At 36.3% G+C, this 20,059-nt stretch overlaps 2 protein-coding genes across 3 annotated transcripts in view; one reads left to right on the top strand and one right to left on the bottom strand.

Annotated features, from left to right (window-relative positions):
- Positions 1 to 8,217, top strand: part of si:dkey-71h2.2 (low density lipoprotein receptor adapter protein 1) — a 39,416-nt gene extending 31,199 nt beyond the window's left edge. Inside the window, exons 7-10 of one of the 2 annotated variants that reach the window (XM_041976459.1) lie at positions 832 to 989; positions 1,824 to 1,858; positions 5,585 to 5,613; positions 6,722 to 8,217. In XM_041976459.1, the coding sequence (XP_041832393.1) occupies positions 832 to 989; positions 1,824 to 1,858; positions 5,585 to 5,613; positions 6,722 to 6,768 (269 nt within the window). In that variant the 3' untranslated portion in view covers positions 6,769 to 8,217. The remainder of the gene's footprint in view (positions 1 to 831; positions 990 to 1,823; positions 1,859 to 5,584; positions 5,614 to 6,721) is intronic. The other variant, XM_041976458.1, reaches the window with a different exon arrangement.
- Positions 8,218 to 15,014: 6,797 nt separating this feature from the next.
- Positions 15,015 to 20,059, bottom strand: part of fndc4a (fibronectin type III domain containing 4a) — a 30,431-nt gene continuing 25,386 nt past the window's right edge. Inside the window, exons 4-6 of the mRNA XM_041975016.1 lie at positions 19,215 to 19,304; positions 17,100 to 17,233; positions 15,015 to 16,249 (exon numbers count right to left, since the gene is read on the bottom strand). Of these exons, the coding sequence (XP_041830950.1) occupies positions 16,208 to 16,249; positions 17,100 to 17,233; positions 19,215 to 19,304 (266 nt within the window). The 3' untranslated portion in view covers positions 15,015 to 16,207. The remainder of the gene's footprint in view (positions 16,250 to 17,099; positions 17,234 to 19,214; positions 19,305 to 20,059) is intronic.

The raw sequence follows: 20,059 nt of genomic DNA, 5'->3' as shown, positions 1-20,059 counted from the left end.
CCACAACAACCTCAGTTTTTAAAATTAAATTTTACTGCTGGGGGCACTGCAATGTGGGGGGAAAAAAAAAAACAAAAAAACAAAAAGACAGGTTTTTCCTTACACCTACACATTTAGCATGATCACCTCAAGTTGCCATGGTAACAGTGCCCTGGTGAATTGCCTGGCACCATCATCACTGCATCTAGCTTTTTTTTTTTTTTTTTTAAGTGACCTTTCCAATTTTTGTATGTCTGCTATAACTGGATTTGTGAAGGTAAAGCTGGACCTTACTCCCTGTCATGATCAAATTTAATTGTCTCACCTCACACACACAGAAGACAAATGATCTACTTATGTAACAGTAGATTTTAAGCATTTTCTAATGGCCGTGACATTTATAGGTCAGGATTTATAGGTCAAAGTGTTTTCTGCTTCTGGGAGGGTCATTGAAGCCACAAAATGAGGCTTAATTGTCATTTAATTGTCTTGTCATTTGAGGCCCAAAGTTTCCATTTTTATTTATTTTTTTTTAAAACAAGATGGTGAAAATTTTTAGTGGCAGAGGCTCTGGGGAAATTTTATGTGAATCTCTTTGTGCAGCTCTTCCCAGAGAGATGCATGAAAGTAAATGTAACAATACGTGATTAAAAGTGTCACTTGTCTAAGATGAAGTTCTCTGAACCTCTGTGCTGCAGACTGGCAGAACTGCAACAAAAAAGCTGACAAGTCTCTCTTCCTCTCTTCTCTGTTTTGCATCTGGATTCGCTCCTTCCTTTTCCTACCCTTTTCAACGGTCTGCTGCCGTCCACTGTGTGTCATTGTCTGCTCTTTTACTTTATTCCCTGTCAGCCTCTCATCCACACCTGTCATCCCCGACACATTCAGTGCCACATAAGCCCATCGGGATGGAGGAAAGGCTCCAGAGGCCCTTCTTCTCTGCCTCTCTCAGCTCACCGTCACCTCGCAGTAACCCCACTCGAAGGCGACCAATCAAACATGACTCATGGGTAGGTTACTCCCTAACCTTTATAATGTTCACTGAGCTGATGATGCTAAAACTTTGGTTATATTTACCTTATCTGCAGACGTCACTACGTGGAACATTTATGTGTATTGAAAATTAAAGTGAATGTCAATTAATTTAAATGAAAGCTGCTATTATGTACTTCTATCTAAATGAGATATCCTGCAAATAGAATAAAAAGTGCATTTCACTTTGAGGTTAAACAACTGCTAACACTTAACAGCAGACATGGACCTCTTTTGTGCTTTGTATACAGTAGGTTAACAGATGACTCTGATTTATTATGTTATTTTATGTACAATATCTAAAGATGTAAACTGCTTTGCTGCACATATTTCATGTGCACAGGCTCATCAGTCATCCTGGAGTTCACTTACAGATGTCCAACACTAGGTGACACCATATTCATTAAAATATCTTCCCTACAAACTGACATGTGGTCATGTTGCACTTTTCGCCTGGCAAGATTTTCCTTTCAGTGGGAGAAATCATACTTTTACTATTGCTCAACTCATGTGTTTAATAATCTTTCCATGTGTACATTGTGTAGGGTTAAGTGTCATATTTTTCCCAGTAAAGACTCTTGCTGAATTTCTATCCATTAGTATGCTTATTGATTCAAGTAGAAAAATTTGGGTTGAAAAAAGAAAATCCAAAATCAGTGTTTGGTTTTTATTTTTAAGTTACACTTAATTAATTGTTATTGATCATTTAAGCACAAGTTTTGACAGAAAACTGACTCAGTAGAATAGCAGGGTTAAAATATACAACACTTTCTATATATTATGCATTAATCTACGTTGTTGTGTCTCAACAGGATGTGGAGGATGGGCTAGATGATCCGTTTTCAAGGTAATTATTACCTGTGATTGCAAGCCTAATAAAAAACATGATGTTTTTTAATTTGTAAAAGTATATGCGTTTCAGTGTGTATACATATTAAAATAATCCACAAGAATATTTTTTTTTACTTTACACATTAAAACATAAGCTGGCATCTTTTTAAATACATCTAAAGACATTTTTTAACATTTATAACATTTACATCACTTAGCTGTAAGCTATCTTTTAGAGTTGATAAAGAAACACTTCTAGTGCTTTTGATGCAGATTCTTTGAAATCCACAGACAGAAAAACAAAAACTACAGCACGTATTAAGTCATCCTTTTAGGGCAAGTTTGTTGATTCTTGCAGGTGATGGCTGGCCTGCAGTATCGGCCTGCAGAGGTATCAGATACACAATGCTGTAAACACTCCATTGTGGAATGATTGACTTTGGTTTGCTGGGCTATCTTTCTTCTTTTTGTTCCAACCACAAGTAAGCGAGAGGCTCTGTTCCACAGTGTCTCAGTCACTCATGACATTGTGCAAACATGGGAAAGATTTCTTTTCTTTGGTCCTTTTAAACAAGAATCCCAAACTTTCTTTTTTTTTTTTGAGAAGTGGTCAAAGGTTTTTTCAGCTGCCTTGAGGAATGAGTTCTGTTTAACTTTGTACAGCATCATGATTGTTTTCTGCCGCAAGTCAGTGCAGCAGAGCTGGAAAAATAATTGTATTGTTCCAGCGTTCAGTCCTTACAAAACAAGATGCATGTTGTGAAATATATCAATATGACTTTCATTTACTTTATAAAGTGCAGCATTTTTGGATTGCATGATCATGGATCAGAAAAAAGAGCAAATGAGCCCCATGTTTCTTTTTTTTCCCCTGAGAATATAGCTTATATTTTCACAAAGTTTCCTTTAAACTGATCAATCAGCTGTAGCTTCTGAAACTATACATTGCCAGTGTTAGTTGAAAACATACTATTATCATAAAAACCTAAATCAAACAGAGGAAAGGAAGGAGATTTCTGTCAGCCTTTATATCCTTTTTAGTGTTCCATCTAAAGTGTGAGAGCAGCAAGTTAAAATAAGGTAGTTAGTCCTACAGAAAGCCCTTTTAACTGTTTGACCAAAATGACCCTTCAGAGCGGTTTTTAACTCTATTTCAGGAAAATTAAACTGACATTTCAAGTACTTGTATTGCAGTACCTTGTAGAACAGTTATGAGGTAGGGATTTGAGTGGAAAACCTTATGAATCCTAGTATTCACAGTAAGACAGATTGTTTCATTCTGTTGAACAGAATAGTTCAAACAAGTCTTTATTTTTATTTATAACTTTAGTTTTTTATGAATTCAAAGCATGTAGTTCATATTTAGCTTTTATTTTAGATCTTTAAGTAGCTTTCATATCAGCAGTTTGCAGCTCACAAGGCTTTCCCTTTTGGTTTTGGGCTATAATAGTAAGCACCTACAGATCATTTCTTTAACTATTAAAGGCATGTAACTTTTTCTAACCTGCTTGAAGACCATCTCCATACAGAATGTTCTGCTAAGCAAAACATCTGAACAAGCTACTGCACAGCAAGTAGAAGTGAACTATTTTACCACTGAACACATCAGAAAATAAAGTTGCACCTTTTATTGCTGAACTGAAAGCCAAATATCCTTACAGAGCTGTCAGGAACACCGCTGCTAAAACCTGGAGAGGTGCCCCACAATTTAATCTCTGAACTAGGATTACAATGGAGCAGTATTCTCTGAAAAATTGTGAAAGTCAGTAAAATTGACATTTCAGGGGTGTGAGATGTCTGTAGAGATGCTAAAATTTAGGCCTCTCAGGTAAAATATGAAACATGACAGGTGTAAATAGGTCACACAAGGACAATCACACCCATACAGACTACAGTTTTTACACCTGTGATGGAAACAACACTTTTTTTCACCATTATTGTTAATATTCACGCCTATCCAGAACTGGGTTAATGAATTTCCTTCTGAAATAGTCTTTGCATACATTTAACCAAACTGTAAACAGTAAATAATAGTCCTCATTCCTAAACTGTTTAGAATGTAGGCCAAACAGTCCACTGAGCATGAAAATGCCTGCTTTGCTGTCATTTCCTCATAGAACCAGTTTATTGTGCATATGTGTGTGTCCTGCAGTGCTGTAGTAGCTCTCTACAAAGAGAGAAGAGCTACAGAGGGATGCTTCCCCTCACATTAAAGAGATGGCAACTCATTAAGCTCCGTTGCTTGTGGCTAATAAATCAGTTTGCTGTGATAGGCTTGAATAGTGTTGGTAAAGTGAATGGCTAAAAGGAAGGCAGGCATTCATATAGAGGTCCTCTCTGTGGAAGCTGGCTGGATGTGGATGTAGGTCAGGAAAGGATGGCAGGTCATTGTTGACAGTTCTCAGCAAGGGTGAAGAAAGGTTGACCTTTACGTTTAGACAGATGTCAAAATGAGGAAGGTAAAACTTTGGACATTTAAATGTGGCATCCTGCAGGAAGTACTAAAGGAGCCTGGAGTGTTAAGGCTAATGTCCTCTGCAGGGATCAAGCGCTGCAGTTTTTGATAAAATTTATCCTAAAACACTGAAGACTCTTTAACCCATGGAGTTGTCATGGCTGTCATACCCTTTTAATGCTATATGCACTGACAGCTTGCTAATTTGGGCTTCTGGGCACAAGTATGGCTTTAATTTCTATTCAGACATGAGGCAAAGGTATGTGTTAATGTACCTAATTTGACCAAAGTGCCCCACTGAAGTACAGTGAATTAAATGAGGCACTAAATAACTTTACTGAGAATATATTTGAACATCAAAATCCATCTAAAGGCTAAAAGAATATTAAAAAAACCAAAAGGAAAGTAATATGTAATGCATATTGAGCTCACAGAGATAGAATGTATCCAGAAGGATGTGAAAGTGAACAGAAATAAAGCCAAACTTCCACAAAAACACACAAAACACATTACCATGAAGATCTACAGAATGTGAATAGCCATGGAGAGCCAAAATAACCCAAATTAAACATAAAATAATCAATTGCAAAGAGCATCAAAATTATGTTAAATCTTTAAGAGCAATGTATGGATTTCAGTATGGCAGGAAAATGATTTAATTTAGATTTAGATTGAGTTGGTGTTGCTTTAATCTCCTGGATAGCAGAAAAACGCTATCACTTGGCTTTTTGAGCTTTGTAATTTTTCACTTATGGAAATGGTGTTTATTTAAAGATACTATTAGGTTCACTTGAATGAAGATTTGAACTACTCGGACCTCGGTGTTAAACAGCCTGTATAAGGTCACTAGTATTCCTGTTAGCTCCTGAACTGCAGCTGCAGCAGATGACATCAGACTGATTTGAGAAGAATCATTTTAATAAGTTTGAACACAAGTCAGGATTTTTACCTCTGTTAAAAAAAAAAGTTATTTATCAAGTTATTTAAGTGGAGCCTTCTGGCTCACTGCCAGCTAGTGGTCTCCACAGCTATTGACCTCAACATCACTTCAGATTGCTTTTAATTAAATAATTTAAATTTTCTTTCTTTTTTTTAAAATAAATAAATGTTGACCATATGTAGCTGCTAGCTTGGCACTAAAAAAACTAATGACGTCATCTTAACATTACCATTTTCTTTAATTAACTGAATTTCACATGTTGCACACGTGCAGCTTTGTTTATATGCGACGCTATTGTTGAGCTGCCTCGTGTCTCATGATTTCCTCTGACTTTTGACTGCATGCAGCAACATGGAAGTAGAGGAGGCAGACGCAGGTAAGTGATGATGAATCTGTCATTACATAACTTGTTCCTGGGTGCGTGTTCCTGGAGGACGTTGGCACAAAATACAAAATACTAAGCATCTTTGTGGTCGTTGACCTTTGTTTTTGTGTTTGTTCACTGATGATTTTACACATCACAAAAAAATGGAAAAAGATTTTCTGAAGTGGATCAGTTCCATCCTTAATATTATCTGCTCCAACCAAACCACAGGATAAGACATTTAACCCCCACCCACCCCACCCCTATCATCATCAATGTTTTATTTATTTAAGGAAGAAATAACAGTGTGGGATTCATGGTGATGAGGTAATTATCACTGTTGTGGAGCCTCTCCTGAGGGGGAGGGTTTTGAGCCAGGCCTTTCTGTGTGGAGTTTGCATGTTCTTCCCCTGAATCGGTGGGTTCTCTCTAGGTGCTTCCTCCCACAGTCAAAAGATATGTGTGTTAGGCTAATTGGTGAATTTAAATTCTCCCTAGAAGTGAGTGTTAGTGCTTGTTTGTCTCTCTGTGTCAGCCCTGCAACCTGTCCAGGGTGTACCCTTCCTCTCGCCTGGTCATTTTTGGGACAGGTCCCCCGTGACCCTGCATTAAATAAATCGATATTAAAAAAAATGGATGGATGGGGGGAAAAAAATAGCCATGTAGTTGTCTGTCGTCATTCTTACACAGAAATGTAACACTTGATTTAGTTTTTTTTGTAATTAAAAATATGAAAATGTGTCTTTCATAAGTTGTTTAATCTTTATTATAATCACAGGAAATGGTTTCTCATTTAAAAAGCCTGACTTTGTTTTATAATTTGCCAATCTTAGCTATGATGATCTACAATAGATTTTCCATTAGAAATAGAAATGCAGGTTGAATGAACTTCCTTGTAAAAAATAACACACTGCTTTCTGTATGTTTGCCCTCCCACTTGTTCGCTGTCATTTGACTCATTCAAATCACTTTGTGCCCTTTCTGCACGTCATCATTCCCATTTTAGTATTTTTTAACCTTTTGCATTTCCTTTGATCTCTTTCTTTGAATGAATATTTAATGTTTTTGACCTCTCTTGCAATGTTCTGTCATCTCTCTCTTTTCTCTCCATTTCTGTCAGACTGGCCGAGTCCCGCGCCGAACACATCTCTGACGATGCAGCTCTGAGTCTCCTGGAGGTCTCCGAATCTGTTGCATATCTGCAGAAATGACTTTTAATAACACACACTGGTGATAGCTGCCCATCATACAGCATTACAGAAATGAGACAGGAAGCATGCTCCAACCTGTGAGACAGACAGAACAACAAGCTTCACTTGATCTGACAGAATATTACATCCTGCACAAACTGATTCAGTTTGATCTTCTGCAGAGAAGCCAAAATGAACAGTTATTAAAATGCTCTTCCTGTGAATGCCTGCCAGTCAGCATGCACTCCACTTAGTGTAAAGTCATTGTTGAGCCATACCCAGATTTTTTTAAACCTGCCAGATGATATATTGTGCACACAGTGTGCAAAATGGCACATCAAGGTGAGTTAAGAAAAAACATCTTTAGACAATGAAATTCCCACAGAGGATCGCAGGATAAATACCAAATTTAAAAGGATTCTTCTTCCTTTAATTACACTTTGTGAAGTGTTTCACACATGGATTCCACTTGCAAGTTATAATAAATATGGCACAAAGATGTATTTGTATCACAGTCCAAAGATGTGAGCACTCTCATCTTTCTGAAAATGTAAAAGCTCTCTGATCTTGTTTGCTTGGCTGCCAGTCTCACTGGAAGAAGTCCAGTGTTTGAATCGTCATCAGGCGCTGGTGTATTTTCTGAGTAAGTTGTACAGCACATATGTCGTCCAGTCTGACGTTGATCGAACCATTTTGGCATATAGTTAATAGACACAGAGACAAACAAACTCACTCCTGTGTGATCTTTTTACATAATTATGAAAACATGACCAGGACTGCAATTACTCAAAAACAAATGGGTCTCAAGGAGGCATATATGTAACACTAACACAATGTAGTGTTTATAGAAATGAAAAAGAAAGTACACCCTCTCTCAATCATATAGTTTCATGGATCATAGTATGATAAAAACGTGCTTCTTTCCCTGTTTCAAATATTAAGTGAATGCACCCTCCAATGAGCCAAATCACACGATATAACACATTATGTGATTATCTGGCTGAAACTGAAACACTTAGGGACAAACTTAGTACATCTCACAATTCAAAAGTAGAACCATTTTTATCTGTGATTGCTGGAAGTAATAGTGTTCTGTATGACATTATCAGTCCCTCACATTATTGAAGTTTGTGGGCACCAGTTTATGACTCTGACTCCAGAATATTTGATTCACAGAAGGGTTCATGATAGACTGCAAGGTGTCAATGTCCTGTGGCTGCAAAACAAGCCCAAATCAGCCCTCCACCACGGTGCTTGACAGCTGATATGAGGTGTGTGTGCTGATGTGCTGTTTATGGTTTTACCCATATATACCCATACCTGTAAGGTTAAACAAAACAATTTTGATCTTGTTTGTCATTTATCTTTGCAACCCTGAGCTGTGCTGACATGTTTTACTCATAGACTTTTTCTAATTATACTGTCAGAAAAAATGTATGTGTTAACTGAGGCCTGTAGAACCTGACATGCAGCTGTTGGGTTTATTGCAGTCTATTTTACTTCGGAGTAAACTTGTTGGGACACCTGTCTTACAGTGCTGCCCGCTTATGAATAATCTTTCTTACTCTCAAATGATAGATAAATTGTTTAGATATTATCTTGTAAGGCTTGTTGGATTGAAAGGCAGCAAAAGTTGCTTTTCTGAGACTAGTGCTGATGTCGTTCCTTCTTGGCATTGTGTTCATACAAATGACTGTTTCAAACCAGCAGACTCACACACTTTCAATTAATCAAGCAGTTTTGATAAGATTATCTTAAATGCTATGGAAGAAATAAAGTCTGTACCTCTTCAAGATTTTAGTTAGACTTTGTAAATAGCTAATAGTGTTCTGTTATATGTGGTGTTATTTGTATTTTTCTAATTTTACAACTTGTTAGAGACGGTTAGATGCCCTGGAAAGAACCATATACTTATAATATTCTAATACATAAAACCTTGGCATTGATTGAGGGTGTATTATCTTTTTCCTATGACCGTATACGCTATATTGTACTGTTTATGAGATTATAGAATTTGGCCCCCAAAACTTTCAGTGTTTAATCTGTTTAATCACATTTTGCATCTCTTTTCAGAAACTCAGTCCCCATGGAAGTCAAGTTTGCTATACAACAGATAGTTGTGTTTAGCTGAAAAGAAGATACCATCAGCTTATATAAAATATAAATAACCTTTAAAAATCTAATTTAATAAATTATATGTATTTATTTATTTGCCTGTCAGATGGATTCAAGGGTCCTCTTTACTACAAATGGATGAAATTGCTGATTTAAGTCTCATATTAACATTTAAAGCTGCATTCACTTAACTAAAGCATAGGGTGACACAAATGAAATGGACCCAAAAAACCTGGACGTTTCTCTGTCATTGCTTCCAACTTGCAGTGCAGTCTTTATGTCAGAGATTTGTATTCTACATTTTGGAGCTGAAACAACCCCGGGCTGTGCGTTTCTATAATCCCAGATAAGCTGGATTTATGTGTTAAAATGGCACTTTAGGACAAATAAATCCTAAATTGGCTTTATCAACTTCAGAAATACCATCATTTCCACTGTAAATGAATTAGTAATCAGAATTAACAATGCAGCCATTATCTATATTTCTTGATGTTAAGTAAATTTTTTTTGTTTGTTTTTTGTTTTGTTTTTTTATTTATTTTTTTTTAGAAAACCCGAGTTTGCATTGTCAAACACAGCAGCAAAACACTGGTAGAACCAGGCAGCCAGTAGTTTACAGCTGTTTTTTGTGTATTTGTACTGACCCTCTTACTCATCATCTTGTCTATTAAGAAGTCACTGTACTGTACATATAAAGATGGTGTCACTGTCAAAGAACACTGGTGATGCTAGGGAATGGCAACTGTGTTTTCAGATTTAATCTCTTGGAGTAAACATTATTTCCTTATGCTGTATTTTCATAGTTGAAGCATATTTACCATTGGTGTGTATATTGTATCATTTTAAATTAGTAGAATCAGGGCTTCACAGAGATGTTTTCAGGTGTTTTTAAGCATTTCTCAATCTTGTTGAGGTGATTGTGTACATACTTGTATTTTATCATAGGTTAGACATTTTATACAGGCTGAAGGGTGTGTGTTTTACAACATCAGGAGTTGCTTTATATATTTTTAGAACAACTACTAGTTACACATGCAGTACATTGCACAAAACATCTTCTGTTTCTTTCAATTTTACTTGTTAAACTACTCCTATGTATCTCAAATTTTCCACTTTAACTGCAGCCTGTGCTGTACCAAAATACAAAATTCTTTCTGAAACATCTCTCCTTTGAGTAGAAATGACTTTCCCTGAATCTTTTTATAGACTTAGACTGTGCAGTTTATTTTTATCCACCTGACAGACAACATTTATTGTCAAGAGGGTATTATACTGTGCCCCAGTCTGGCTTAAGTGGTCTTTCTTTCTGTATTCATGGCATTCTAGCTGAGAACAATTGTGACGACGGGAGGCTGGAGGGAGCTTTGTGTTGTTGTCATGACACCCACTACAGATTAATTGGAAAGCTTATCAGGTTACACCATGAAGCTTAATTGCATTATTACGTTTATGACTGGCTGAAATGTTGGCACATATTTTGGATAACAAAGACAGCTCACAACATGTCAATGAACAATATTAACAGGGGTTCAGAAGCGGCAGAGTGCAAAGTTAAAATGTAACACCTTTCCATGTGCTCACTTTTCTCCACCTGTGATATTGAGGGGTATTTCACAAAACATTTCTGTCAGGAAGTCAACGGGTTGCGAATCAACAGACATTAATTTCAACATGAGCCACTTTTTCACAAGGCATGTGGATAGGAGCCATGCGTTAGTATGTAGCACCATAAAATATTACATTTTGATGCTGCTTTCAATCAATCTTTGTCCTCTTGTAGTGGAATTTGAAAAAAAAAAGCAGTGTAATATAATTCAATTTTGCAGTCAAGACCTTGATCCTTTTGCATTGTTATTTAGAAGTAAACACGTCTTAAATAAATTACACTGGCACAGATCAGTCCAGCAGGCTCCCAGGAGTTTTTACTTCATGTAGCCAGTGTAATTTATGCAGCACATCAATGTCAGCAGCAAATCTTGAATGAATGCATTTTTTTTTTTTGTTTTTGGCACAGCTCAAAGTTTTCTGCGTGGGATGGATGGATTGGGGGTGAGCCATCTGAGGTATATAACATGCCAAACAGAGTCCAGATATTGCTGAATACAAATAAGCTTGTGAAGTTTAGAGTCCAGTAGACATTTATAGGTTGTATAAAGTAGATGAATTTTCCACTGGAAAAGCTGAGGATTCCCAGCTAAAGTATTGTTACCCAAAATAACCAGTGAAGTTTACAGTGTGAGTTTACTTTAACAAGGTGCTTTTCTATCTATGCAAGTAGTGGATTTCCAACAATGTTGTGATATGATTATAATAGCAGTTTGTGTATAAACTACAAGATGTTGCCCTAATGTGTGTAAAAAAAAAAAAAAATGTGTACAGAATTTGGAAACTGTTGGGGTTTGCTACATATTTATGCATAATAAAGGACTTTGTACAAATATGTGTTGACACTCATATTTTATTACATAATAGAGAACACCAGTGAAATAAATTAATTACAATGTGTGTTTTTGAAGAGTCTGTTTGACTTTAACATTGCTTTGTAGTTCAATGAAGAGTTTTTGCAAATCTTTGTCAAGTCCTGTTTAAAAGTATAACTGCTGGCAGTTCAGACAAGCAGACCAAAATCAAGCAACTGTGTGTGCTTGTTTCGTTCTTCACACTCACCTGTCTGTAACATTTCAATTCAAACATGAAATTCAATCCATACTGAAGATTTTTCCACCTGACTGCAGTCAATCAAAAGCAAGGACGTGTTGTTGTTTAGCTTTCTGACTGACAGTCAAGTCAATAAGTCTGTTTATATAGCCCTCTGTTGCATTGAGGATTAGATAAGACAGAGCAGGCATATGCAACAGCATGTGGTCTGAACCCCCCAAAATACAAACGCTTCTACAAGCTCACTGACATTTTTATATTTTTAGAATATTGATGCCAAAGTAAAATAACCACATTGACCACTGTCACCCTGCTGGTGGGCTAAATTAAAGCCAAAGTTTGTCATGCAATTAAAGAGCGACTTACAGGTCAAGTTGGATTAGACAATATCTCATTAGACAATATGTCATCGTTAGGAGTCAAGCTGTCTCATCCCCATCCATAGTGTAGCCAGTGTCTGAGATCAAGAGTTTAATCACCTGTCAGAACTGAGAAATGCTGTGTAATGCACATCTATGCATGGTGTATCTATAATTACTTTGAGGTGAGAACAGCTTTAAGTACTGAGGACACTGCAATGTGCTGTTTGCTTCTGTACATCCTTCATTTACCTTGATCAAGGTTTTTATCAGAATCCCATTTGCCTGTTTCCAGCTAATTTCTGTCACAGACAGGCAAAGTTATGTTATAATATGTAGCCTTAGCTACATTTTTTCTTCTGTTTTAAGAAACTCCCTTGCATAAAGTTTAATTGTGCATAAGGGTGAGGTAGTAAGAGAAATTATGTCATAAATCTGCTTTTGCTCACTGGGACAAAGCTAAGCAATTTAAATTGAAGTTTTTTTTTTTGTACTATGAAAGCATTGATCCAAGCAGACCTCCCAATGTGAAATTTGCAGAATCCAACCAGAATACAAAAAACAAAGAAAATCTGTAGTTGTGAAAAGTATGTTAATGAATTGAAAATAATCATGTGGAACAGTTCAGAGGAATCATGATTAGTTCTTTTCAGGACTATACTTTGCTTACTCTTTTAACAAACACAACTTTGCCATAGCCACAGCTTTGTTTGTACATGCTTTTGTGAGCTGGGAGTTTAGTCTAATGATTGCCTGTATAGATATGCAAATATTTTCATTTCCAAGGATGCATCATGGCAGGAGGCCTCCAAATCTTATTGACAGATTGTGTATAGAAGCAGAAAAAAAAAGGATAAGCTGTGACTTGCATTTGAAATGACCATTTCAGTTTCACTGAGTTCTGGATTTCAGGCAGAAGCTCAGCCAGCACAATTCCACCAAGTGAATTTACAGTCGGATCGTTTTTCATATAGACTCTAATGATAAATGTGACAAGTTGCTATTATAGAGTGTGACAGTAAGTTAAAAGTAATTGTGATAATGCAGTCTTTTATCAAAATCAATTTAACTGCAGAAGAACAAAGACTCTGGAGTCACCAGAACATCTTAAAACAAGGGATCATACAGATAGAGAGATTCAAAGAAAAGCACTTTAATAATCTCAGAGCACTCGCTTGAGACTTGCAGCAGCTACTTGCTGTTATTTAAAGAACTGCATGAACAGCTACAGCACTGTTAGGACTTATGTTTCCGGCTACTTCTCTGTGCTGTCATATTTTATTTTGTGCAGTCACAACAATTCTTAATTTTGGTTTGATTATAGGCTTTGCTTTCAGAGCAGACAACCTGTATATTGTCAGCAGTCTGCAGCCATCTGTTGGATGTGAGAAAAACATTTTTTATTTTTTTTATGTCAGTGTTTATTAAAGTGCTTTGTGAAAGTTTAGCTTTCTGAGCAATGATCAGCACTTAAAATTTGGGTCAGATGACAGGAAGGGAAAAGGAAACAAAAACAGAAAATGTATGCTTCTCTCCAAATTTTCCCTTCATGCAGTTTTATAATCCAAAACACACAGCTACTATATGCTAACTTTGGAATTAAGATTTAATTTTGTGAGTATGACTTGTAATAGGCTCTTTAATACATTTTGACATGTCTAATTAGCAAACTGATGTTGTGTCCCACACTGACCTAAATGTTGCACTGCTGATGAAAGTAGAATTTAATAGTGACATCTTGCTGCATATTGACTTTCAAGGCAATGACACATTGAAGTTACTGCAAGTGAGAGAGCTGGCACAGTTTTAAAACCAAATATTTTACATGTTCACCATTGTACATAATAGGAATTTCACAGTGAAAGTGAGTATAACACAGGTCCATAATAAATGGTTGTATTTATGAAACTACGCTTTTAGAAGACACAGTAGCAGCAGCTTTAAACAAACCTTTTATTTCTGAAAAACCTAACACCACAAGGGCCTCATTAAAAAGAATCCGTCTGAATTGGATTTTTAGGTCTTCCATAGCCACATTTTTTAAAGGAGAGAGATGATTCTGAATAAATGGGGCAAGCTTGGCAACACTAAAAACACACTGATGCAAACCCTGTATTTGCAGAGTTAAATGTATTTATTTAAAGGAACACTGTAAACCTGGATCTCTGAATCTCATCAACAATGAAACTTGGCTCATAAATCACCAAAGCAGCTATTAAAAACTGTCTGTTGCTGCACTGAGGCCACGTTAACAGGGACACTACCTTTTAATTTATAGGACACTGTAACCGCTTTCTATTTTAAGAGTAGCTGTATTTTTAGATTCTTCCCTGTAATTACATTTTTGATTAGGAACATTCCAGTTTAAAGACCGGACTAAATGCTTTATTGAATTTGTCCTATGAAGTGCTGCAGCAGGCAGTTTAGTCTTATAACTTGTGGCTCATCGAAGACAAATGTGTCAGCTGTAGGTGAGTTAAATCACTGTTATCAGCTCATAATGACCATTTTTAACCTCCCAGGTGCTTTATTATTTAGAACACCAAACAAAGATGAAGCTGTGTCATGTTTGTGCCCAACTGTGGGAATGAGATGTAATTTATCATTTCAGTCCTCTGTTGTTTCTATAAGGATTTATGCTCTGCTGTCTGTATCTTCGATAAGCTAAAATGAAAAACAAAATGCTAGAAAGAGACACAGTAGCAGTGAATATTCACCATCTAAAAAAAAGTTAATCCTCAAAAAATGTAAACCACTTGAATTAAATACTTTAATTTAGGTTTTAAAGCTGTCACATTATATGTGAATAATTATTTATTTTCTTAGTTTAAGAAGTCCCTGCAAAAACGTCAACACTTCCTGTAACATAATGTTTCCAATGCTTCACACTCCAGAAGTAATACCTTTTAAAATTTAAAGTATTGGCCGTAATTAAACCTGTATAAATATTTTTGTAGGTTTGATTTGGCTCAGATTCCAAATATTCTCTTGATATGTGAATATTTGGATTCTCAGCATTTTGGTGAGTATCCAAATGCTTGCAATCAGTCAGTATTAACTCTCATACCTCACGATATAAAAGAAGAACCAGCAATAATTTGAATTACTGCCATTAATAAATCAATGTCTTGCTTATGTAAGGTTTTAAATAACTTAAACACTTATTATGACAAAGTTTACCAAACATTTTGTGTATTTATTGCAGTTTTCTTGTAAAATTCCTGACTTAAGGATTTAAAGCACACAATCCATCTATGTAGCATTGGATGAGTATTGCATGTGTGGAAGTGCATTTTGTCAAAACTTAAAGGGGTTTATTCTTTTCAGTGAGAGAAACTTTATTAGATTAGTTTCAGTTTTGTAATGGGACATTCAAAAGACAGTTTATTTTAAGGAAATACACCCACTGTCAGGAAATGACAGTAAAGACACATTAGATGATAAAAGGCAACATCTTTTCCTAAAAGCAGATAAAAAAATTAAATAAATAAATAAAAAAATTATATGGAACTACCTGCTGGTACTACAATTTAGCTTTGAACTAAAAATCAACATCAAATACTATTCTACACGCGAAACCCTGCATGCAACCTGATTTAGTAAATGAATGAAATATGTTCGTTACATATGAAATAATACAGTGTTATCCCGAAAATGGCATTTTAGTGTTAACAATAGGAAAAAAGGAACAATATTAGTAATAAGAGGAATGACTGTAGCTTTTTCAAATTAATTTTGGACACATGTACTTTCTCTCCTACTCACAGCAATCAGATAATATTATATATTTATGACCAGGCATTATATCAACACTATTCGCACTTGCCTATAACAGGTGAAAGTTGTATCTAACTGCACATGCCAATGTCAAAAATACAGTTTAAAGTCACAAAGACAGGCCTCCCAGAGATGATATTGTGTGTTTTGTATTGCAATAATATACCAAGCACCCGGCGAAGACATTAGTGCTGACTGCACCATTAGTTAATATTAATTCATGTCTAATCAACCCACACCAACTGTAGGGAGTGTCAGTGTGTACAGTAGTGTGTATGTTTCATAGGGTTGCTGGATGGAGTTTGTGTGTGTACCTGTATGTTGGGGTTTCCCCATATGAATAGTTGGTTCATGCATGTGTGTCTCCTGTTGACGCACACTGATGATGACCCACAGAAAGTTCATATTTTTCTCAACTATTTTCTGTTCAGTCCCCTCATCAATGAAAATGTCAAAAAATGCGTTACTGGCTGAAGACAAACAGGTTTAAGTTTGGTCTCCTTCTTCTTAAACTTCAATGATGTTGATCGATGGCACAGAGGGGTGAAACTGCAAACACAGGAAAATTTAAATCACTATTATCATTGTCACTGCAGACAGTTGCATAGTTGCTGTTACATTACTGCTGATTTCATCTCTGGATTTTTAACAATTTCCCAAATCCTGCAAATATAATTATAAGAACATGTAATTAAAATAAACACAATAACTTTGAATAATTTCACAAAAAGTACATATGATTAAGGGTTAATAATCTAAGACATTTCTTACAGAAATATTTCAATTTAAGAGCAGGCTGTTGTATTTCTGTTTGTTACAAAAGTTTTTAAAGTACTCAAGAATTCATTGAGCTTTTGTCTTTTCTTTTTAAGTACAAGTGAAGAAAACATGGTTGCAGTCTTTCTTTCTGTACATCGCAGCTTGGTGTCTCTTAGTGAACACATTAAGGATGGCCGCTGGCTTGAAGAAAACTGTAATAATAGAAATGAAACCTCACGTACCTTACTCTTATAAAACAAGTGGCCCCACATTCATACATAAAATTCTGTAAAGACATGTTGTTTGATTTTTAAAAATATATTACACCTGAGACTGAAGCTGATGAGTGCATTGAATGCATCATCTTAGAGAGAGAGGTCAAATTTTAGCACAACAGAGAGTCAAGTGAACTACTATGGTGATGAGTGTGAAAGGCCACCACAATGCAGCACAGTAGCTTCCACACAGGGCTGACTTACACTCAGGCTTTATTTGTGTGTGCATGCAGCTGCCTGAATGCACAGTCTTTGTCTTGTGTTGTATGAGGGGATACTTGAATAACATGTGTGCATTTTTCAACATTTTAACAGGAAATCTTTTGGGATTTTTTCTAAACTGACTAAATCATTGAGATGATTACCTTGCTCCTCAGCAGTCCCCCGCTGTGGTGCTCCGGCGTGCTCCTTTCCGATAACGGCTTGACCTTCTCCTTATTGTTGCTGGAGTCGTTGTCCTTTATGATGTCATATTGCCGGCAGAATAGGGCAATAACAGCTGCGGAGGAGAGATGACTACATGTAAAACCCTTGCACACATAGGAGCTCAGTCATGAGAAAGAGACTGTCACTCACATGACACTGCTTCCTGTAACGGAGCACATTGAAATGCCATGTGAATAATGGAATCTTGCTCCCCAGGGACTGTGATGTCTGTGCCTCCATTTGAAAGCTTGGAAGATGGTGGAGTTTGCTTTGCTGCATTTTGTAACCTGCCAGATGCAGTTCTGCCCTCATTCTTTATAATACTGTAATCTCAAAATTTACTTCCTGGTATAAGTTAAGCTGTGAATATCTACACTGTGAGAGAGCTGTCATTATTGGATATGTAGTTCTGATAATGAGCTCTGTAAAGCTCTGAGAAACTTTCTTTTGATTGGCATTTTGTTATTCATGCTTAATGTAAGTGTTCTCCAAAGATGCAGATCCAATGATGCTTTCATCTAATTAGCAGAACAATGTTAGTTGTCCTTGTCCTTGCAAGTACAAGTAGACATATGCATACAAGGCACTTTTGTAGAGTCTTGTCAGTGAACATAGATCTATTTTTATTTTATTTTATTTTTTTTTATTTTATTTTATTTATCTTTTGACAACCATAGTTTCTGACAATCAAACTGTAAATACTTTCAGGCACTTATTTTGTATTCTAACATTACATAACATTACAACATCACAGGGACTTTTTTTTCTTGGGGGGGGATTCCTATTATTTTAGGGCTTTAAATAAATTCATGTGTGAAATTTTCATCTTTCTTTACCTGAAACAGTGGACCTTCAGAGGGTAGTATTGGTTCTTGTGCTTGTTTATTTATTTAAATGATATGAATCCTTCCTCCATCAGGGCTAGTTTATACATTTTAGACTCTTCATGTTTACAGCTAAGAGACATTTACAATGTTATTCATAAAGCAGATGAGCTGGGGTCATATGAAAGTAAGTAAGTACCTGCTGCAATTATTTCATACTTTGTCCAGACAAGCAACACGGACATGGGATAAAAGAGCACAGAATTTCTCATCATTATTTTCAAAATAACAAATGAAATGGAGTGGTGATGTAAATCTGAAAATGTGACATCCATTGTGAGTATGCCACATGGAGCTATTCTCTCACTCCCACTCTTCACAGCCCTTGTGTTACTTTGGTGTCTCTCATTAGTATTACTTAACATCTCATTCTGGCCCTCGTGGGTGGGAAACCCCACTCCTGGCAGCCTGTCAGAAATGCCATAGCTCATTGTACCTCAACACTTCATTAATCAGCACACAACCACAAAAGAGTTGAAACTCATAGCTGGATGGAGATCTCAGATGATGAAAAATTTTGATATTATTTTGACATCATTGCTATGAAAGGCCCTAAAATGGCTGATTTTCAGAATTTTGTTTTCCAGCTCAGACTTGCTCCCCCTCCCCAACATACTTTCAACTCCATTAAAGGCATCACCTGATTCGTGGAAGGTTCTCCACTGATAAAAAGGGTTGGCTTTAATTAATGGTCCATTACATTACATTATTTTAGAAGAGACCTTTGTCCAAAGTGACTTACAAATGAGGATCTTGTTTGAAAGTAATATTGGTTTCAGTATATCAAAGAATACTTTGATATATAGTCCTGGGAATGTGGGGACTGAACAAGCAAGCAAAGGATGGAAAAGTTTATTAATAAAATGGTTTATTTTGCAGGTTTATTGTCATTTGATGGGAACTACACAAACTGTGTCTTTGAAGTGTATTCAACAGCACTAAATCTCTTATGTTAATTCCTTAAAAATTAAAGCAATTGGATGATACATGTGACATTTTCATTTACAAGGTAATTTGTTTCCTAAATACTAAAAAGACATAATAATCCATCCTACTTCATATACCACATATAGCAAAACGTATAACCTCTCTTTCAATCAACAAAAGAGGCCAGAACCAGAATATGAAATATTGAAATCTACACATTAATAAATAACAGTGCAAACCTACCTGCCCACATGAGCAAGACCACCACAATTATGATCATTTCTCCAGTTTGCAGGTGCCGAGACTTATCCAGGCCCTGCACAGTGGGGTCATCTAGGAAAGAGGACAGACAGCACAGTTACAGAGGTAAATGCAGAGCAGTCCTTAACACTTAACACTGAATACAAAGTGCTGAATATTTTGTCCTTGCACTTTCATTTATATGAAAAGATAAAGTCTGAAATACATTGGATATTAAAACGCAATTCATGCAAACACTTCTACTGAGCTGAAATATCTTCCTTGACAGAGTTTCTTGGGAATGTCATTTCAACTCACATTGTGTCTGCATGGATTGGCAAAAGTGGATGCTGTCTTCATAACAGAGATATTAGTAGTCAGAAAATGTGGAGAGCATTACCCTATTAGTCTTGTAAAATTAATCCTCCTTTAAGTGGACTGACTATGGGCCAATTTCCACCCTCCCAACTATCTCTTAACTTGGCTGAATGGAAGTCTTCCAGAGCACCACTCTTTCTAATTGCCTCCTTTAGCGAATCAACTTGTCAAGGAGCTGGTTCAGAGTGCCAGTCTGTCAGCTCTTCTCACATGATAGCATTTATAGAGTGTGGTCAATACTTCTGCAGTATAATAGTGAGACTGTGTGCGTGGAGAGAGGTTAGGGGTCATGGTACATCATAAAATGAGTACACTGAAACCTGTTTGAAATTATCTAAAGTAAGTCAGTGAGGAATGCAGTTTTTTTCTGTACGTCAGCAGGATTAGGCCAGAAAGAATTTGATTAAAGTTGTTGGAGAGATGGCAAAAGGAAGAATTCATAAAATTTCTCATGTGTTCACTGCAGCTGA

This window comes from Melanotaenia boesemani, chromosome 22, assembly GCF_017639745.1.
Source record: "Melanotaenia boesemani isolate fMelBoe1 chromosome 22, fMelBoe1.pri, whole genome shotgun sequence".
Classification (NCBI taxonomy): Eukaryota; Metazoa; Chordata; class Actinopteri; order Atheriniformes; family Melanotaeniidae; genus Melanotaenia; species Melanotaenia boesemani.
Note: the sequence above shows the minus strand (reverse complement) of the source record. Positions and strands in the feature narration are given on the sequence as shown.